Raw genomic sequence first — 18,238 nt, forward strand, 5'->3', positions numbered from 1 at the left:
ATGAATGAGTCAAAGAGCTCGGTAATACAACCTATAAGTCTGTGATTACTTTAGGATTTAGACTAAGTCTCATTGTGGCTATCATAGCGATATGGATAGTGTGTCGTAACGGTCCCTTAAATGACACATCAACAACCAAAGTCTGTCCATGCCGTACATAGATCACCTATGTAGAATGATACCCCCAAGTGATCAACCTTCACTTGTGTTTCACATATGTCATTTTAGATCCAGTTATCCAGACATGGATCAATCACAAACCAAGTTTTTGTTCACCGCCCGAACTTAGATGCCCAACATGTAATTACATTTGATACGGAGACTAAGGATTAGATGAATGTTGATAAATCAATAATAGATATAAAGCTTTCAATTCACATAGATAAAATGTCGTAACTTAATTTTATTGATGATTTCAGCGTCTCGAATATTACAAATAAATCTTCTCGTTGACAATAATCCCTAACAATGGGCGCGGTCACGACAGATGTATGAATGATGCCATGCCATTTATTTTTAGCAATGACGTTGATTACTTGTCCAACAACTTCAGATCGGTAGTACTTACTCCTCAAGATACGGAGTAGTCGTACCCGTATTATGAAGGATCTTCATCTTACTACAACAACGAGTATTGTGCACCACCACCTCCTATCATTACCTCAGTCCGACCGCAACAAAGTTATCTTGCATAATCTTTCTCTACTTGTATGACTCAGTGGGAATACGACTATCATTTAGAAATGGACCAAAGTGCATATTCTCATTACTTGAGTTGATATGATTATTGTACGACCATTAGCCGGGGGATACTGCCGGAGTAGTCATTGTATTAGTTGTTGTTTTTGTTGAAATGTGTTATTTGGTGGATTGTGTTGATCTTTTTCATTTTGGTGTGTTTTTATATTGTATTATTTTTATTAGGTTTGTGTTGAACTATTTCATATGGTTTATGTAATGAAGATATTGTAGACTATTTTCATTTTTATCTTATGTTATGTATGCATTTTAATAAAAATTTGTTCACTGTATACCCTCTCGGTAAGTCTAGTATTTCACGGTAAACTACATCGATAACGGTAAGTTAACCGAAAATGGTTTACACTTACCCTCACTAGCTACCTTAGTAAACCAAGGGTATCTCCCGGTAACCCATCAAAATTTGAGTCCCGATACGGCATCGGTAAGAGTATTCCAATCCTGTTTTTGGAATATAATAAGTGTATCCTTCAGCAGAGATAATGGGTTGATAATAAAAGGAAAATTTAATAAATATGTAACCTCACATTTGAAAATCAAAGTTTCGTTAGACATTCCAATATAAAAAAAAGTTTCATGTTGGACATATTAGGAAATTAAGCTTTCAGGTATGTAAGAAATCTAAAATATCTTTAGTTTTTTTTTTTTTTTTTTTTTGTGAAAATTTGTTTTGTGTTCGTCAATTTTTCAAAAAATTGAAAATTTTCACTTTATTTCGAAGATTTTGTTATTAATTCCATTAAATGATATACTCTTAGATAATTTAATATATATATATATATATATATATATTTTAATATTTTGTTTATATATGTCAAACAGGAGTTATTAAGAAGAAAAAATATGCCTACGACATCGGAAAAAATTGAAAATTTTCACTTTATTTCGAAGATTTTGTTATTAATTCCATTAAATGATATACTCTTAGATAATTTAATATATATATATATATATATATATATATTAATATTTTGTTTATATATGTCAAACAGGAGTTATTAAGAAGAAAAAACATGCCTACGACATCGGAAACTCAGGTCCGTACAACACACTTGCTTTCTATTATAACATAGAAACTTACTTTCTCATTTGTGTATTTCTAACACTAATAATGATTATTTGTTTTGTTTTAGGTGGTGTCACTTCGATGAATCCTTTTTTGTAGCCAAAATGAAACTATGAAATTTGTTTTTAGCCTATGTTTCACAATTTTTAGGGAAATAGCCAACAGACTTATGTGGCAATAATTAAGGTCTGATTTACCCTTATTTATTAACAAATTCGTCACTTTCTCTCTCATATTTTTTTCCTACATTTTTTTTACATAAAAACTTCAAAAAACCATATCTATCTCATATGAACTCGAAATTGAGTGATTCCAAATCCTACGGATTCGTGACGCCGAGATCTTCAAAAATAGATCCATTGTGTTTGATGAAAAATCATGTTTAATACCATAGATGTAGAAAAATCACATTACTACCTTAAATATGGAAATAACTGAAAATTTTTGAAATTATCAAAAAAATAAATGGAAATGTAACTATGATGCATTAAACATAATTTTTCATCAAACACAATGGGTCTATTTTTGAAGATCTCGACGCCACGAATTTGTAGGATCTGAAATCACTCAATTTCGAGTTCGTGTGAGAAATATACGAATTTTTGAAGTTTTGATGCAAAAAAAATTATTTGAAAAAAATAGGAGAGAGAAAGTGACGAATTTGTTAATAAATAAGGGCAAATCAGACTTTAATTATTGCCACATAAGCCATTTGGCTATATCCCTAAAAATTGTCAAACATAGGCTAGATCCAAAATCACATGTTTAAAGTGGCCTAGTTACTTACAAATCCGAAGGTCTGTTGTCAACGCGTACCATTGTTCAACGCGTACCATTGTTCACGTCTTGAAACTGACACTGTTCACGTCGTTGCTTTACCTGGTGGTGCTTGTTTCTTCACTGGTGGCTAGCTACGTCACTAGCTGATTTGGACGAGAACGGTCCATGTTCTTCGATTGGGTCCTTTTCCTTGTCGGCGCGCTTGGCTTTGCCCAGCTGGTCTGGATGCTCATTGGCGGCCGACTCTTCATTGGTTTCAGTATCATAGTCGCACATCAGGTAAATATGTGTAGAGGATTATTTTTATCTTTTTTTTAAAGGATTATTTAATGTGTTTTCGCTAATAAAATAATATTCAATGTGTTTATAAGGAAAATAAATTAAAACATCACGAAATCAATGTGAGTAAAAAAAACATTTATATCATTAATATAAAATTAAATTTAGAATTAATGACATTTTTGGCCCCTCGTCTTGGACCTCTTTAACACATTGGTCCCTGATTAAAAAAACTTGCAGTCTTGACCCATTATGATAGTCATTTTTTCACTTTCAGTCCTTCTGTTAACATTGTTGTTAAAATTGACTGAAAATTCTCACGTGCAAAACAAAAAAAAGGAAATTATCAGAATACCATTAACTATTATACTTCCTAATTATTGTTAATAGATAAATAAATAAATAAATAAATAATTGGAAAACTTTATTGACCAACTTTATTTGAATTATAATGATATACACAATAAACCGAACACCGAAATCGAACACCGAGCATGATTATTGTCGACCAAATCAAACAGAAACTCGAATAAATCACGTCCACAATTCCGAATCATCATCGAATATCAAATCACAACAAGTTTAACCATTGACCAACGATTCTGAACAAGATAGAAGCCACGAGACTAACAGTGAAGAAATTCATAAATCTTAGTTTCAATACACACGGCCAAACAAAACATTCAGAGACAAAATTCATCAAAAATCCGAAATCCATCACAGGTCCGAGCACAAACCATTCCACAAACACCTCAATACCATCAATCAATGCTCAGAGCTGAAAAGCCCCAAGTTCACAATCTCAAACCCTAATTTTCGGAATCCTTAACTGAGAGAGAAATTATGTACCAAGCTTGAGGAATCAAGTACCCAGATGAACTACTTCCTCTATTCACCGTCCGAGTTGCTCACCGGAGCTCCTGAGACACGCGGCGGTTTGCTTCTTCTCGGTCAGAGCGCGCGTAAGAGACGGGTCTCGGGGGTTCATGGACAGCGATCCCGGATCTTGGTGGCTGTCCTTGGTGGATCGCGGCGATCTCTCTCTCTTTCCCGGTGTCTTTTCCTCGGCGGCGGTCCTTGGTGGCTCGCGGCGATCTCTCTCGGCCTCGGCGGACGCGCGACACAGTCGAGCTCGGTTGATGGCGCGCGTGACTGAAGAAGAAGAAGAAGAAAGAAAGATGAGGAAGGAGAGGTAGTGGTGATGATCGGTCGGATCTTGAGCGAAAGAAGAAGGAGAGGAAGATAAGAGAAAGAAAACGTATATAGAGAGAGAGAGAAGAAGAAGATGATTTGTTTTATTTTTAGAATTCTTATTTTTATTTATTTTTATTTTATTAATTTTAATTGTAATATGATTTGTTTTTTAATTTATTATTAAATTACGATTTTGTCCTCATTTAAAAGGCACGTGATACGCACATGATCCATTTTTCATCTGTTTTGACGGTTTTTTTAACAGAAGGACTAAAAGTGAAAAAATGACTATCATAATGGGCCAAGACTGCAAGTTTTTTTAATCAGGGACCAAGGTGTTAAAGAGGTCAAAGACGAGGGGCCAAAAATGTCATTAATTCTTAAATTTATTTGTCAAAACTACTTTTTGTACATAAAAACATAATTTTTAAAAATAAAAATATTTATTTTATTTAAAAGGGAAAATATCAGGAGTATCCATTGTGTTTAATCGAAATGCGAGATTTCTCCCATCTATTTCTAGAAATATCAGATATATCCCTTCAGTTTAATATAAATGACATATACCTCCCCTAAAAAAATGTTATATTACAAATCTCATCCTTTTCGTTTATTTTTTACAAAAAAATAATTTGAACTCCCCATAATACCCTTAATAGAATAAATATGTATTTACTATTTTATTAAAAAAAAATCAAAATCTCTCTTTATAAAAAAAATCCTTAACTTTTTATAAAGAAATTTTTTAATTTAATTTTTTTTATAGAATAGAAAATAAAAAATTATTTCATTAAGGGTATTTTAGGGAGTTCAAATTATTTTTTTGTAAAAAATAAACAAAAAGGGTGATATTTGTAATATAACATTTTTAGGAGATGTATATATCATTTATATTAAACTGAAGGGATATGTCTGATATTTCTAGAAATAGAGGGGATAAATCTTGCATTTCGATTAAACACGAGGGATACTCATGATATTTTCCCTATTTAAAAAGGATTGGACCTGAACTGGACCTAATTAGGGTCCGGGCCGGGGCCGGGACCGGGTTGGACTTTTATGAGGATCCGAGTCGGACCGGAGTTGAGGGCCTATACCTCAGGCCCAACCCAGGCCTTTCATGAAGCTCGGTTTGGCCCGTCTCTTTTCTAAAAAAGATCGGGCCGGTCCAAAATCTCTAAAAAAGAGGGTTGAACGGGTTAGCCCACGAGCGGTCCGACCCAATTGACGGCTTTAGTCTAAGGTTAACCCCATGGCAAGTATTAAGACTCCAACTCCAAACAAAGGGCAGCTATTGGAGGGTATTTAGAGATATTTCTAATGTCCTATTAAGCCCCAATATAATATTAAAATTTATAAATAAATATCAACATACTAGCTTTAAATAAATAAGTCATAATTTTTTTTTTCAAATACAATATTTCATTTCTTTACAACAGAATTAGAGTGTTCATTTTAAACCCTCAAAAGTGTCCAATACTGATTAGCTAAACAAGCCTAATTCGGCAGATTACGAGTTGTTAAATATTTGGTATTTCTAACATTTACTTCTCTCACGATGACGACAAATAATAGACAAATTTATCCATAAACCACCATTACTCAATAAGTGATCTAATAATTCGGATAAAGAACTTCAATGGAAATTTAACCAACAATATTTTTCTTTCCTTCAACTTCTTATTGAGAGAGAGAGAGGCATACTTTTTCTCTACCGAAGAAGAGAATTCTTCATGTTCTTTTCTTCTTCCCATAGGCCAGCTAGAAGGAACTAGGGAAACAATCCCTCTCATTTTGTACCCAATTAAGCCTCTCGATTTGTATCTACCATATCCCCTTTATTCCCCAACAATTGGTCTGATCAGAAAAAAAATCATTTCTTTCTTTTCCCGTGTTCTGGTCTGGTTAGGGTTTCTTGATCGGGCAAGCGAGCGATTTGGATGGATTCGGAGGACGAGTTCGACATGCACGACGCCCACGACGACGACGATGACGACGAACACTTTTACAGCGGCGGCGATGACGACGCTGTCGCGGCTCTCGACAGCGACGAAGCCGAAATCGCTGATTACGAGTTCATCGACAACGATTCCGACGATTCCGATGTCATTTCGCATTGGTACCAGGTCGGTGGTCGACTGTATCCATAATTCTAGGAAAGCACAAGTCTTTCTTTGATGAAAATGTTGATTTTGAGCTCGAATTTCCCCTTTTCCGTTATTTTAGATACGTAATGGTGGTTTTGATGCTTGGATTGACCTTATCAGTATTTACTTCTATAGCTATGATGTATCGCATATGACGTGGATTTGTTGGAATATCTTCCTCTTGTCTCCTAACTTTGGTTATTTCTTCTTTGATTTTTGTTCATCATTGTAACACTGTTTGCAAAGAGTGGTTATTTTTGCAGAGATGATTAGGACTTAGTTTCGGATTTTTTCTGGTGTTTGGTTTGCTTATGTAACAACGTAATCATTACATGGGATGTAGTGCTCAAGAAAATGGAGATTTATAGATAAAAAAAAATACGATCCTAAAAAATGCCTGCTTTCACAACCAATTCCCTCGAAGAATCAGTTAATCTTACCGTGGTATGTATTTCTGATGGAGATGCAATGCTTTGCTAGTTTGTGAAGCAGAGTTTTTGATGTAACATTGTTTTTGAGTGTTTAATCTTCGGGTGAATTTTTTGAAAAGGACTAAAGTGTTGAAGATCTACGGTGTTACATCTCTCTACAAATGTGTGCTTTAAGACTTGGGTGATCCATGTTTTACGCCATATGTATCTGTTGATTTTCAGTTTTCTTTCACTTTAGCTTTGTGTTTCCATCTATGAAGAAAAAAATGTATAGAAGCCAGAGTCCACCTAGTCTACAGTTAGTTGTTAATGCATTTGACTCCATTTTAGTGGGCACACTTTTAAATAAATTATGGTGAAATGCATGCAAATGCCAGTGTCAAAAGTTTTGTTGTTATTACTGACAAAGTTCATGGAATCTTTACAGCAAAACTATACCATTTTGACTGAAGCGGACATTCGGCAACGCCAAGACGATGATACAGCAAGGATATCTACTGTGCTTTCTATTCCAAAGCCTCAAGCAAGCATACTGCTTCGTTACTATAATTGGTGAAATAGTGTGGCTGTTTGGATGCATTAAATTACCTAATCAAGTTTTTAAAATTTTGTTGTTGAATTGACATTAAGTTCGCAAATTTGAAAGAGTTATTGTTATGATGCACGTTATTATCTGCGTTGTTCTTATCACGATTCTTCTTTCATATAACAGGAGTGTCAGTAAAGTACATGATGAGTGGTTTGCAGATGAAGAAAGGGTTCGCAGGGCAGTGGGCTTTCTGGAAGACTCAGTAATTAAACATCCAAATGCGAAAGAAGTAAGTATATGTTAGGCATTTGCTTTATGGAAGACTCAGTAATTAGACATCCAAATGCGAAAGAAGTATTTGTTAGACATTTTCCTTAGGATGTAGGTTTTGGTATTTGTACTGAATTTCAAGCTTTACGCCGCTGGATTTTCGAGAACTCATGTTACTAAGTACCAATAGTATTTTCAGCGTGGTGTTTCGAGCTTTGAATTTTCTGTCCTATGATTATGAGGTTTTAATTGGATGTTCTTATCTTTTGACAGTTGACCTGTGGAATATGTTTTGATATCTTTCCTTGTAATAAGATCCGTACTGCTGCCTGTGGTCATCCTTTCTGTGATTTATGTTGGAAAGGTTAGCTCCGATACTTCATTACTATTATCTCGAATGAATCAATTCGTTTTGACAGTGCAGGTATTAGGCTCAACATCCATGTCTTATTCAAGATTCTTCTCCTTATTTTATAGATACTGAAGCTAATAATGCTAAATAATAAAACACAACAATGAGGACAGAGCGTCCGTAACCTCGTAAGGCTAGGCCAGTCCTTAACAACATCACATAAATTAAAATTCTGAAAATTTTCAAGTCTAGCAAACAACCAAAGAGCCACATTATGGTTAGGATCTCTTTTCTGTCAAGTCTTTGTCCTCTGCCTTGTCCTTGGAGCACTAAGGTTTCCCTTTTTCCTGTCTATGAGAAAGTGTGGAAAGTTAAAAAAATAAAGTGTGGAAAGCCAAGGTGCCACTGAAGGTTGCATTCTTTTGCTCTCTGCTTTTGTTGAAAAGGGTCAGTACTCGATGCTACTCAGAAGAGAAGTAGGGGAATCTCCATATCTCCCAACCAGTGTTGCTTGTGTAAATATCATTCTGTAAGCATAAGTCATTTGTTTTTATGCAGCTAGTTTGCTCAAATAGATCTACACATCTAGGAGTGGTTTAGGTTTCTGATGAAGGCCTCTGCAGTCATTTACTTGGTCGTTCTAACAGAGTTTTGGAGTATTTCGTCTCCGAGAAATAAGCTGATCTTTTAGGATAGAGAAGGTTCAGTTGAGAACTGTTTAGACAACATTAGCTATGTCGTTGTATAGTGGTGGTGTTCTGAACTAAAAAAAAAAACTGGTTTATTGTATTGGTAAGTAGAAGCCCGGCCAAAGCTGAATAGATAGATTACAAAGTGCGTGAGCTGAGAAAATCTCATATAGGAACAAGGCCGTATGCAGACTTTTACGCCAACCTAGTAACTACGTGAAATAGCAACAGCTACGTTGGTTACAGCAGTTCTCCACTTCCTGTTCTTGCCAGTTGCCATATATATGAATTTAAGAAGAATACCGCATTGTGAGAAAATTAAATATATACCCGTAGAATAGGACACTCTAAATTGACATTGTATTGCTTGCTTTCTCATAAATAAAAAATGACGCAGTCTGTATAAATTATTTAACATAAAAATAAAATAAAAAACGCAAAAGACGTGCAACATGTTTTCCAGCCATATTTCATTATATCTTCTATGCATATGTATGTGTGTATATATATACATATATCTGATCCAAAAATGTGTCTTTTTTTTATTGTAATTCCTTTCAAGTCTAATGTTTATATCATTCTCTTGTTTTAAGGTTACATCAGCACGTCTATCAATGATGGTCCGGGCTCTTTAATGTTGCGATGTCCTGATCCGTCATGTACTGCGGCTGTTTGTCAAAATATGATTAGAGAATTGGCTTCCGATGAAGACAATGAGAAGTACTCGCGTTATTTCATTAGATCTTATGTTGAAGATAACAGGAAAGTAAGTTAACATATGATATTCACAAAGCTATTTCTACATCTTGCCTCTTTTAGTTACGAATTTTCATGTTATGCCCAGTGGTGGTTTCCTACGTGAAGTGTCTACATATTTATTATTTAAATTTGCAGACCAAATGGTGTCCTGCTCCAGGCTGTGACTATGCTGTAGATTTTGTTCTCGGCAGTGGAAGCTATGATGTTATTTGTCGGTGCTCACACAGCTTTTGCTGGAATGTAAGTATGCGGTAGATGTTTAATCTCCTTTTCGCATATCTTGGGTATGCCTTGTGTACTTGTTAGTGTTATACTCTTTCTTTCCTTACTCTGCTTTTGCTGTTAGTTAAGCACAATGTAGAGATTTAATCTCCTTTTCACAATCAAGGGTATGTCATGTGTATTCATGGCTGTCATGCTCTCTCTCTTTACTATATTGTTATTGGGTTAATCTGGTATTAAAATTTCAAATCCGCAGTGCACCGAGGAGGCTCACCGTCCAGTTGATTGCGGTACTGTTGGAAAATGGGTTTTGAAGAACAGTGCTGAGTCTGAAAATATGAATTGGTACGAGAGAACATTTGCTTTTGCTATGTCAATTTTTATATTACCAACGAATTTAAAAGAATTTTAAATTTGCTAAAATTGAAGGCTATTTCATTGTTGTCTGAACATGTTTGGTTTAACTAATCATATGGAAAATCAATTTTATGTTTTTTTTATTTTTTTTTATTTTTTTTTTTTATGGATGCATTGTTCTCTTCTATATTTCACTTGTTCTTTTTTTCGATGAAGTTTGTATCTTTTTTAAAAAAAAATGAAAAAGTACTATATTTGAAATTACAACTCGGATATATATTATGCTTGAAAGTAATTACCTCGCATAAATGTGTTTTACGATGGCTTTATGCCAAGCTTCTTAAGATTCATTTAACACCATACAGCTTACCATAAAATGAAATCACTTGTAGATTGTATAGAGCAACAATCTGTTAGTTGTATGGAGGTCAGTCAATATTCCTATGCGGACCTTAGAGACTGGTCTAGCGTAATATAATCCAGTTGTAAGTAAAAAGAAAACAAATCCCTCTTAACCTCAGGTGGCCTCAACACCAGGTTTTAGGAGCAGTAGAGTGAATGTTTTTGTTCAACACCCAGGGTTTGAACATGTGACCTCTAATTCAGAAAATCATTACAATTTTTTTCCTGCTAAAATTTATGAACTTCACTTTAAGCTGTTCAATTAATTAATTTATCTTTTCTCCCGAATAGCTCATTTTTATGGGTCCATTGAAGGTTCTTTCTAATTAGAAAAAAAAGTAACAGTGGTTGCATTGTACAACTCCCTACTGGTTTGATTACATGATATGTTGTAGCTTTACAAGATATTTCGTTAGACTTCTCTCTTCTGACCACCTGTCTTTGTTGTCTAGGATATTGGCCAATTCAAAACCGTGTCCAAAGTGCAAACGGCCAATAGAGAAAAACCAAGGATGTATGCATATTACTTGCACTCCACCTTGCAAATTTGAGTTTTGTTGGTAAGCTGTTCTCCAAGAGTAAGAGTTATGGGATTTAAACATGCATAGATTGAACATTTCACGTACATTCTTACTTTTTTGTAATTTTACTTTATAATTGATCATTAGGGCAGAACACGCTCTTCTGGAATACTAGTGTTCTTTCTAAAATATCTAGTGGGGTCTGGTGGTATTTCAAGGGCATCCCTACCATATTAACTGTTCTATGCTTATCGTTATTTATCCCCATATCTTCACTTTTTATGATGAGAGATCCGATAAGTTAATAGTATATGACATTCTTTCGGTTGTGCTATCTGAATCCTACTACAACTGGCTCTGGGTTGATTCTCTGCAGGCTTTGCCTTGGTGCTTGGTCAGACCACGGTGAGAGGACTGGTGGATTTTATGCGTGCAACCGTTATGAAACAGCAAAGCAAGAAGGAGTGGTATATACACATTCTGTTTTGTTTCTTAGAGCAGCGTGTAAGTCAACCTAGTTTCACAACAGAACTCTTTAAATAATTTAATTTCAGTATGACGAGGCAGAGAAAAGAAGAGAGATGGCAAAGAATTCTCTTGAGAGGTACACTCATTATTATGAAAGATGGGCGACCAACCAATCGGTGCGTTATATGACTTGTCGATGCGACTCAAAACAATATTTTTAGTTTTTATTTTTATTTTTAAATTAAATTATTTTCATTTCCAATTGCAGTCTAGACAAAAAGCACTAGCCGATTTACAGCAAATGCAGAGTGTTCATGTAAGCAGCCATTTTTTCAGTTATAGTGGAATTACTATAATCAATGTGGCTAACTGACTTTCGGTGTACTTAAATGGATTACGATAATAATTGTGTCGATCTTTGACCGCCCACTGTTTTCTTGCTTTATAGGCATATTCACAATTTATATGTTTATGGAGATTATATGTTTATGATCTGAAGCTATTACACTTCTCAAAGGAAAGATTCTGCATGGTTTAGTTAGGAGCCAAGGTTTTCAAAAGAAAATTAATTGAAAGAATGCTCGTCCTCTGTCAGAATAGTTTCTGAAATTAACAGACCAACTTCCGTGCAATGTTTTGAAAACAAGTTTCTTTCAGTATGAGCCAAGTCCGTATTGTTTATTCTTTCTGTAGTACCGTTTATCTTTCAATTACTTTCTTTCCTTTTAGCTTAGTTTTGTTCGAGGGAGTTAAAGTTCTAAATCACCTACTTCGATCAGTCTATTATCACCCGGAGGCAATTTATTTTGGTTTGTTAGTTAACTAGAGTATTGATGAATCTCTAAACTTTACAGCTTGAGAAGCTAAGTGAAATACAGAGCCAACCTGAGTCACAAATGAAGTTCATAACAGAAGCATGGCTTCAGGTATACAATACGCTCTTCGAACTTCTGGAACTTTTTTTAGTATTCCCTGATCTTACAGTACATATCTCTCTTCTCAGATAGTCGAGTGTAGGCGAGTTCTTAAATGGACATACGCATACGGATATTACTTAGCAGAGCATGAACATGCTAAGAGACAGTTCTTTGAATACTTGCAAGGTATCTCGTGTTCGGAGCTTTAAATGGCTCAGCCATTTAATCATATTTACCTCGTTTTTCCCGTTAGTAATGGCTTCTTCTTGTAGGTGAGGCCGAATCTGGATTGGAAAGGCTTCATCAATGCGCTGAAAAGGAGCTAAATGTATACCTCAATGCAGAGGGCCCATCTAAAGAGTTCAATGAGTTTCGCACAAAACTTGCTGGATTGACCAGGTTGGTTAATGGAAATTGCACTAGAACATTCTGTCTTTATCATTTTACTGCATTACAAGGTCTAGTGAATCCATATACTGAACAAGGCCTCAAATATTCTCGCATTTTGAATTATTTATAAATTTTATAACTTAGTTAATCCATGTCCGTGCTCCATGTGCTAAGATAAGATGAAAATCTTCTTTTGATAATGAAATTAATAGAATCTTTTTAAAAGAAATTAATAATAACGTTTGAAGTGCATATTCTTCTTATGTAATTTAATCACTGTAAAGATGAGATATTTTATTGTATTAATTAAACCAGTAATTAATCTTCAAGTAACTGACTATGGTGTTGTTTTGTACTCTATTGAAATATACAGCGTGACTCGCAACTACTTTGAGAATCTGGTGCGGGCATTGGAGAACGGACTATCGGATGTGGATTCGCACGGAGATTGTAGCAGAACTACCACGGGCTCCAAAAGCTTAGGAGGAGGGACAACCAACAAGGTTAAAGGTGGGAGAGGGAAGGCCACGTCATCAAGATCGAGCGGTTCCGGTAGAAATAACGATGACTCCAACCACTGGTCTTGCCAGCATTGCACCTTCGGAAACGTCAACACCGCTGCCTTCTGCCAGATTTGCCGCCAACGCCGGTAACTTCCATTCCTCTGCTGTTTTACCCGACTACTTCCACACACAAACAAAGAGAGAACACGCCTGGTATACGGATATATACAACTGAATTAAAAAAGAAAAAGAAAAGAAAAGAAAACGGTAGCTTGGGTATCTGTCAGGTGGTGGTGTATTTTTCTGACAAAATATTGCAAATATTTGTATCCGTGTTGTTGCATAGTGTAATGTTAATATAAGTGAAAAACAGATAATTCATGGGAATCTTGGCACTTGGGAGAAACAGCCGTACAGATTTCTTATTATGTATCTTAGTCACGAAATATGATTATCTCCTTATTTGTTTGTCATCAGTCTGCCTATACTTTTGAATTCGATATATCGGAGTTCTCGGGTCTATGAGTTCTAACCGTATCTCAGTAATGACCAAGTTGTAAATCTACTATACATTTTTTTTTCTTCTCTAAATCCATGATTGCTTGATCATTTTACGTTCATAACTTTTTAGTTAGAATCGATACTGATTGAATTGCAATGGATTTCGATGTGCTTTTGTTTCTAATCTTACATGAACTCGTGTCATTAAAATAGAAATATGTAGGTAGCTGACTTGTATATAGAAGCCGTTGTTTTTAAATATTTAGGGTGGTAACAATCCAACGTGACGATCAACACCGCCAATCTTTGGCTACAAAATGATTTTCGACGATGACGCACCCTGGCTTCAAAGGCAATCTCTCATGCTGACGAACTCCGAATTCTCACTGATCTCCTCGACAAGGTCACGACAGGGATAATCCCCGTGAGTGAGCCTCCACGGAGATTCTAAGCTCCGCCACATAGGAGAAGGCTTAGCGGAGAAGGACTTCACTGCCTCGCGTAACTCCGAGGTCTCGTGTTCGCGGAGGCTGGTGAGTTGAGACCGAACGTAAGTAGCTTATCGCCGCCGCGGCGGAGGAGATCGCCCAGCTCTGCTGTGCTCAGTCAGCTCTACTCTGCTTGACTAGCTTTGATCTCCGACTCCTAGCCCGAAGTAGCTAATATCAATTGATTTCTAAATTTTATAAAGGGTTATTTTGCTAACTAACCAAATCAACCTATTGATATTAAGAGAATAACCAAAGTTTCATTTAATTAAAGGAATAGCCCAACTAATCTAAACTACCTAAATTACCCTTTATTCACACAACTCTCTCTCTCTCTCTCTCTCTCTCTCTCTCTCTCTCTCTCTCTCTGTTCACGCGTCGATCGGAATCCTAGCCAGGCGGTTCTCTGGCGGGAAGAACACCGGAATTTCGCCGTGGAGTCGTTCCTCTCCAAGGAGATCTTCGAAGGTTTCTGTTTCCCCAGTTTCCACAGCGCGAGGGTTTCGAGATCGTCATCGGAGGCGGAGACAGAGGAGGAGAAGCGGCGGCAGAGGGAGATTCTTCGCGAGATTCGTGGAGGTTAAATCGGCGAGGACGGCGAAAGAGCATCTGACGGCGAAACCTAGGTCAGGATTCTCGATCGTCACCCGAAGATGAAGCTCTCTCTCACCGAAAGCCTTGACGTCCGTACGCTCGTCCTCGCAGGAGATTTCTCCGGCGACGGCCTCGAGTCGTCCGAGCTCTTCCAATCGTTCTCGAAGATGGCGCAGAGGGTTTGGCTCCTCCACTGCCTTGCTTTCACGATCGAACCTGAGGTCTCAGAAGTCGACGGCGAAGCAAAGCCCTAAACCTAACCCTAACCTCGGGTTCGCTGGAGGTGGAGAAGAAGAAACAATTCGCGATAAGTTAATTGAATTAACCTACTGGAGTGAGTTAGGTCAATTAAATTAACTTATTGGTTGAAAAAAATAGATTAGGTTCTGAATTTTTTTGTGAGTAAATTTAGGCTCAGATTGACTCGAAAATCGGCGGGGGGAGAGGAATCGGCGGCGGAGAAGAAATCGGCGGTGATGGAGGGGATTGAGGAGAGGCACTTTGTAAATTCGCGAATCGGTTAATTTAATTAACCTACTGGAGTGAGTTAGGTTAATTAATTAACTGATTCGTGAATGATTTGAAATTCACAAAAAATTTACAAAAATTATAACTTAAGTCAATTGATATTCAAAGCATTCAATTAATTAACCTAATTCCGAATTCAATCATTTAGTAAATTAACTTTACTCACAAAAAAATCAGAACCTAAACTAATATTCAACCAATAAGTTAATTAATTAACCTAACTCACTCCAGTTGGTTAATTAAATTAACCTATTCGCGAATTTACCAAGGGCGTTATGGTCTAAGCCGAAAATATGAGCTATTTGCTTAATAAAATGAAACTTGGGTTATTTCCCCAATAAGAATGACAAACTTGGCTAGTTACAACAAATTTCACTTTTATAAATTACTTGATTAATAAGGGTATATTATGTATAAAATAACTGTTACATTTGCCACGTTAGCTTGAAGACTTATTATTAAGAAAAATATTGGAAACTTTGTCTAAAATGAGATTCTATAATGTACTTGTCTTTTAATTACTAACTGCGTAACATTTAGTTAATAAATTATTTAATATTTTAAAACTATAATGAATAAAAATGAAAAATTAATAAACTTCATTATATAGAGAATACAACCTTTTTTTGGGTAATAAATTATGAGGCAAATTAGATCAGTAGCCCAAAAGCCTAGCCTCATTTTTCTTTTATTAAGTAAATAGTCCACCAGGCCCGTATCAAATTAATTGGCGTAAGAGTAAATTAAATGAACTTAAAGAGTAAATTTGATTTACTCTTCAATCAATTAATTTATTGCAGACCTGGTGGACTATTTTATTAAGAAAATGAAACTTTGGTTAAAATCTTAAAAGAAGTTAGGAGATTGACTAGTTGCAACAAATTCTTCATAAATTATTGTTGTTTTATGTTTAACTTAAACTTTTGATAATTAAATATTTAAACTCAACAATAAAAATAAAAAATAATTACTATAAAAATAAGCATACTCTATTATTTAAGTTGTATTGTAGAAAATAATTTAGATTATGAATTAAGCTCCAAACATTTAAAATCATATGAATTAAACTTTGATTATATATATATATATATATATATATATATATATATATATATATATATATATATATATACATACATATTTAATACTAAACTATGAAATAATTAGATTGGAATAATGCTTAAATATTTTGTGTAATTTTGACACCAAATAAATAGTATTACACCAAATTGGATTTGGTGTAACACTATTATTTGGTGTCAAAATTACACCAAATATAGAGTAAGAATTTTACCATTGAAGAACTCCAACTCTATGTGGTAGCTAGCTTGGTAGCTTGGTCTAGTGGTAATCTCACACCTAACTTGACGGAGAGGTCCTAAGTTCGAGTCTAATGGGCTGCAAAAATGCATGCCCCATACATGATTTAACAATAGTGTCACATACGCTTGCATTGATAATATAGCATATCATGTAATATTGGCCAATAGTGCCACTTCTCAACCAAAAAAAAAAAAAAAAAAAGAACTCCAACTCTCTTTATAAGATTTTAGGGTTCTGGATGCGCTTAGTCCACTGTAACCAAATTATCTACGAATAGAATCCAAATAGTGACATTGAAACATTAACAATAAAACTTAATAAACAAAAAATAATTATGAAATTACTATACGTGTAATGAGATGTTATTAACTGTTAGTTGTGACAACAAGTTGTACAACTGATTACTTTTGAAAGAACAAATAAACAAGCAATCAAACAAGAAGAAACAATAATAGACACTAATATTTGAGCAACTCTGTTCGGTGACAAAGCACCTACTCAAAGGGAATGATATGTCTAGTGGTGAAAAACAATCCAATAATAATCAACCAAATGTAAGAGGACTCAAATTTGCACACTACCTCTCAAACTTCCGTCTTCTTTGATTCGCCGGTGAATTGCAATCTAAGATCCCTTTAGATTAGAGAATCTCTCTCTTTTCCGCGCAAACTTCTCACGAAGTTTGTCAAACACACGTCACTCACATAATTTGTACAAATAAAGTACATAAGTAGTAGGCAATTCCTTAAACCAGTCATCGATGAAGATCTCCAAGGTAGAGAGATTGCTTCACGTTTAACTCGGTCGTGCGAGACTAAAATCCAAGTTCAAGACCTAATTAAAACCTTAGGAGAGTTAGATTACGTTTGCAACTAAATCTTACTCGAATATGTGTAATTGGAAACCAAATCTGATGATATCTTTCCAAAAATCTCAAAACTAGAAACATATATTCTTAGTTCAATTCACGCGGGCAGAAACTGTGACTTGAGTAACAACTTGTTACAGAATGTCTTGAACAATTTTACAATGGTTTTTCCAAGCTTAAAGCCATGCAAAAGAAGATTCAACAAATTAGAAACACGAAAAGAAAAGCGAGAAGACATTTCCCTAAGTATGAAGAACAATCTATCACAACTCACTAGCACAATGATTAAGAACTCGTTACACATACTAAAATTGTTCAAACTCCGGTTCCGGCGAGATTTTTCTCGGTTCTTCTAAGCTCTCGATCTCACTCCGAGATAGTATTCATTTTTATGAATATGTGAGTGAGTTTAGGGACCTCAAAATCGTTTTAATTATAGGCTCCTAACCATCAATTGAGAAAATCTTACAAGAATAATTAGACGGACTAGCCAAAATCAAACGTTAAGATTCCATATTAGCCAACGTTTAGAATTTTTTTTTTTAAATAGTTAGAATTGATGATGTGGCGTTTCAGCCCATTTTTTTGGTCGAAAAGGCTCCACTGAGAATATAACATGTTTTTTTTTACAATTATACAAAAACAGAAAGTCAAATGTGTCTGATTTTTGTGATTAATAGCAATAAATTTCTTCTCAATTACAATTTGAATTTGATTACGTGATCTCTCTCTTTCTCAACCATAATCCTCTGAGGTCTGGTGCCGCTGAGTGAGAGTCACCACAACTGGTCTTCTTCTTCGCGTGCTTTCTCTGGAGGTGCCTTCCCTTGACGAATGCGACACGAAGCAATCCTTCATCTCCGAGGTTCGACTCTGCGATGGTGGTTGGCGAGTTTCAGAT

General features: G+C 35.4%; 1 protein-coding gene across 2 annotated transcripts; it reads left to right on the top strand.

Annotated features, from left to right (window-relative positions):
- The first annotated feature begins 5,704 nt into the window (after nt 1-5,704).
- On the top strand, nt 5,705-13,628 carry LOC149380776 (putative E3 ubiquitin-protein ligase ARI7). Of its 2 annotated transcripts, XM_089630314.1 has the most exons (16): nt 5,705-5,898; nt 5,988-6,204; nt 7,084-7,208; nt 7,369-7,474; nt 7,729-7,819; nt 9,090-9,262; nt 9,391-9,495; nt 9,734-9,822; nt 10,689-10,796; nt 11,134-11,224; nt 11,312-11,401; nt 11,494-11,541; nt 12,080-12,151; nt 12,229-12,328; nt 12,415-12,541; nt 12,906-13,628. In XM_089630314.1, the coding sequence occupies exons 2-16, from the start codon at nt 6,019-6,021 to the stop codon at nt 13,183-13,185; spliced, it is 1,791 nt and encodes a 596-aa protein (XP_089486440.1). In that variant the 5' UTR covers nt 5,705-5,898; nt 5,988-6,018; the 3' UTR covers nt 13,186-13,628. The 2 variants fall into 2 exon arrangements, with proteins under 2 accessions (XP_089486440.1, XP_089486439.1); XM_089630313.1 differs by having other exon boundaries at nt 5,705-6,204.
- The last annotated feature ends 4,610 nt before the right edge of the window (nt 13,629-18,238 follow it).

The sequence above is a fragment of the Urtica dioica genome, chromosome 11 (assembly GCF_054948205.1).
Source record: "Urtica dioica subsp. dioica isolate 48M chromosome 11, U.dioica_male_clone48M_v1_H2, whole genome shotgun sequence".
Lineage (NCBI taxonomy): Eukaryota > Viridiplantae > Streptophyta > Magnoliopsida > Rosales > Urticaceae > Urtica > Urtica dioica.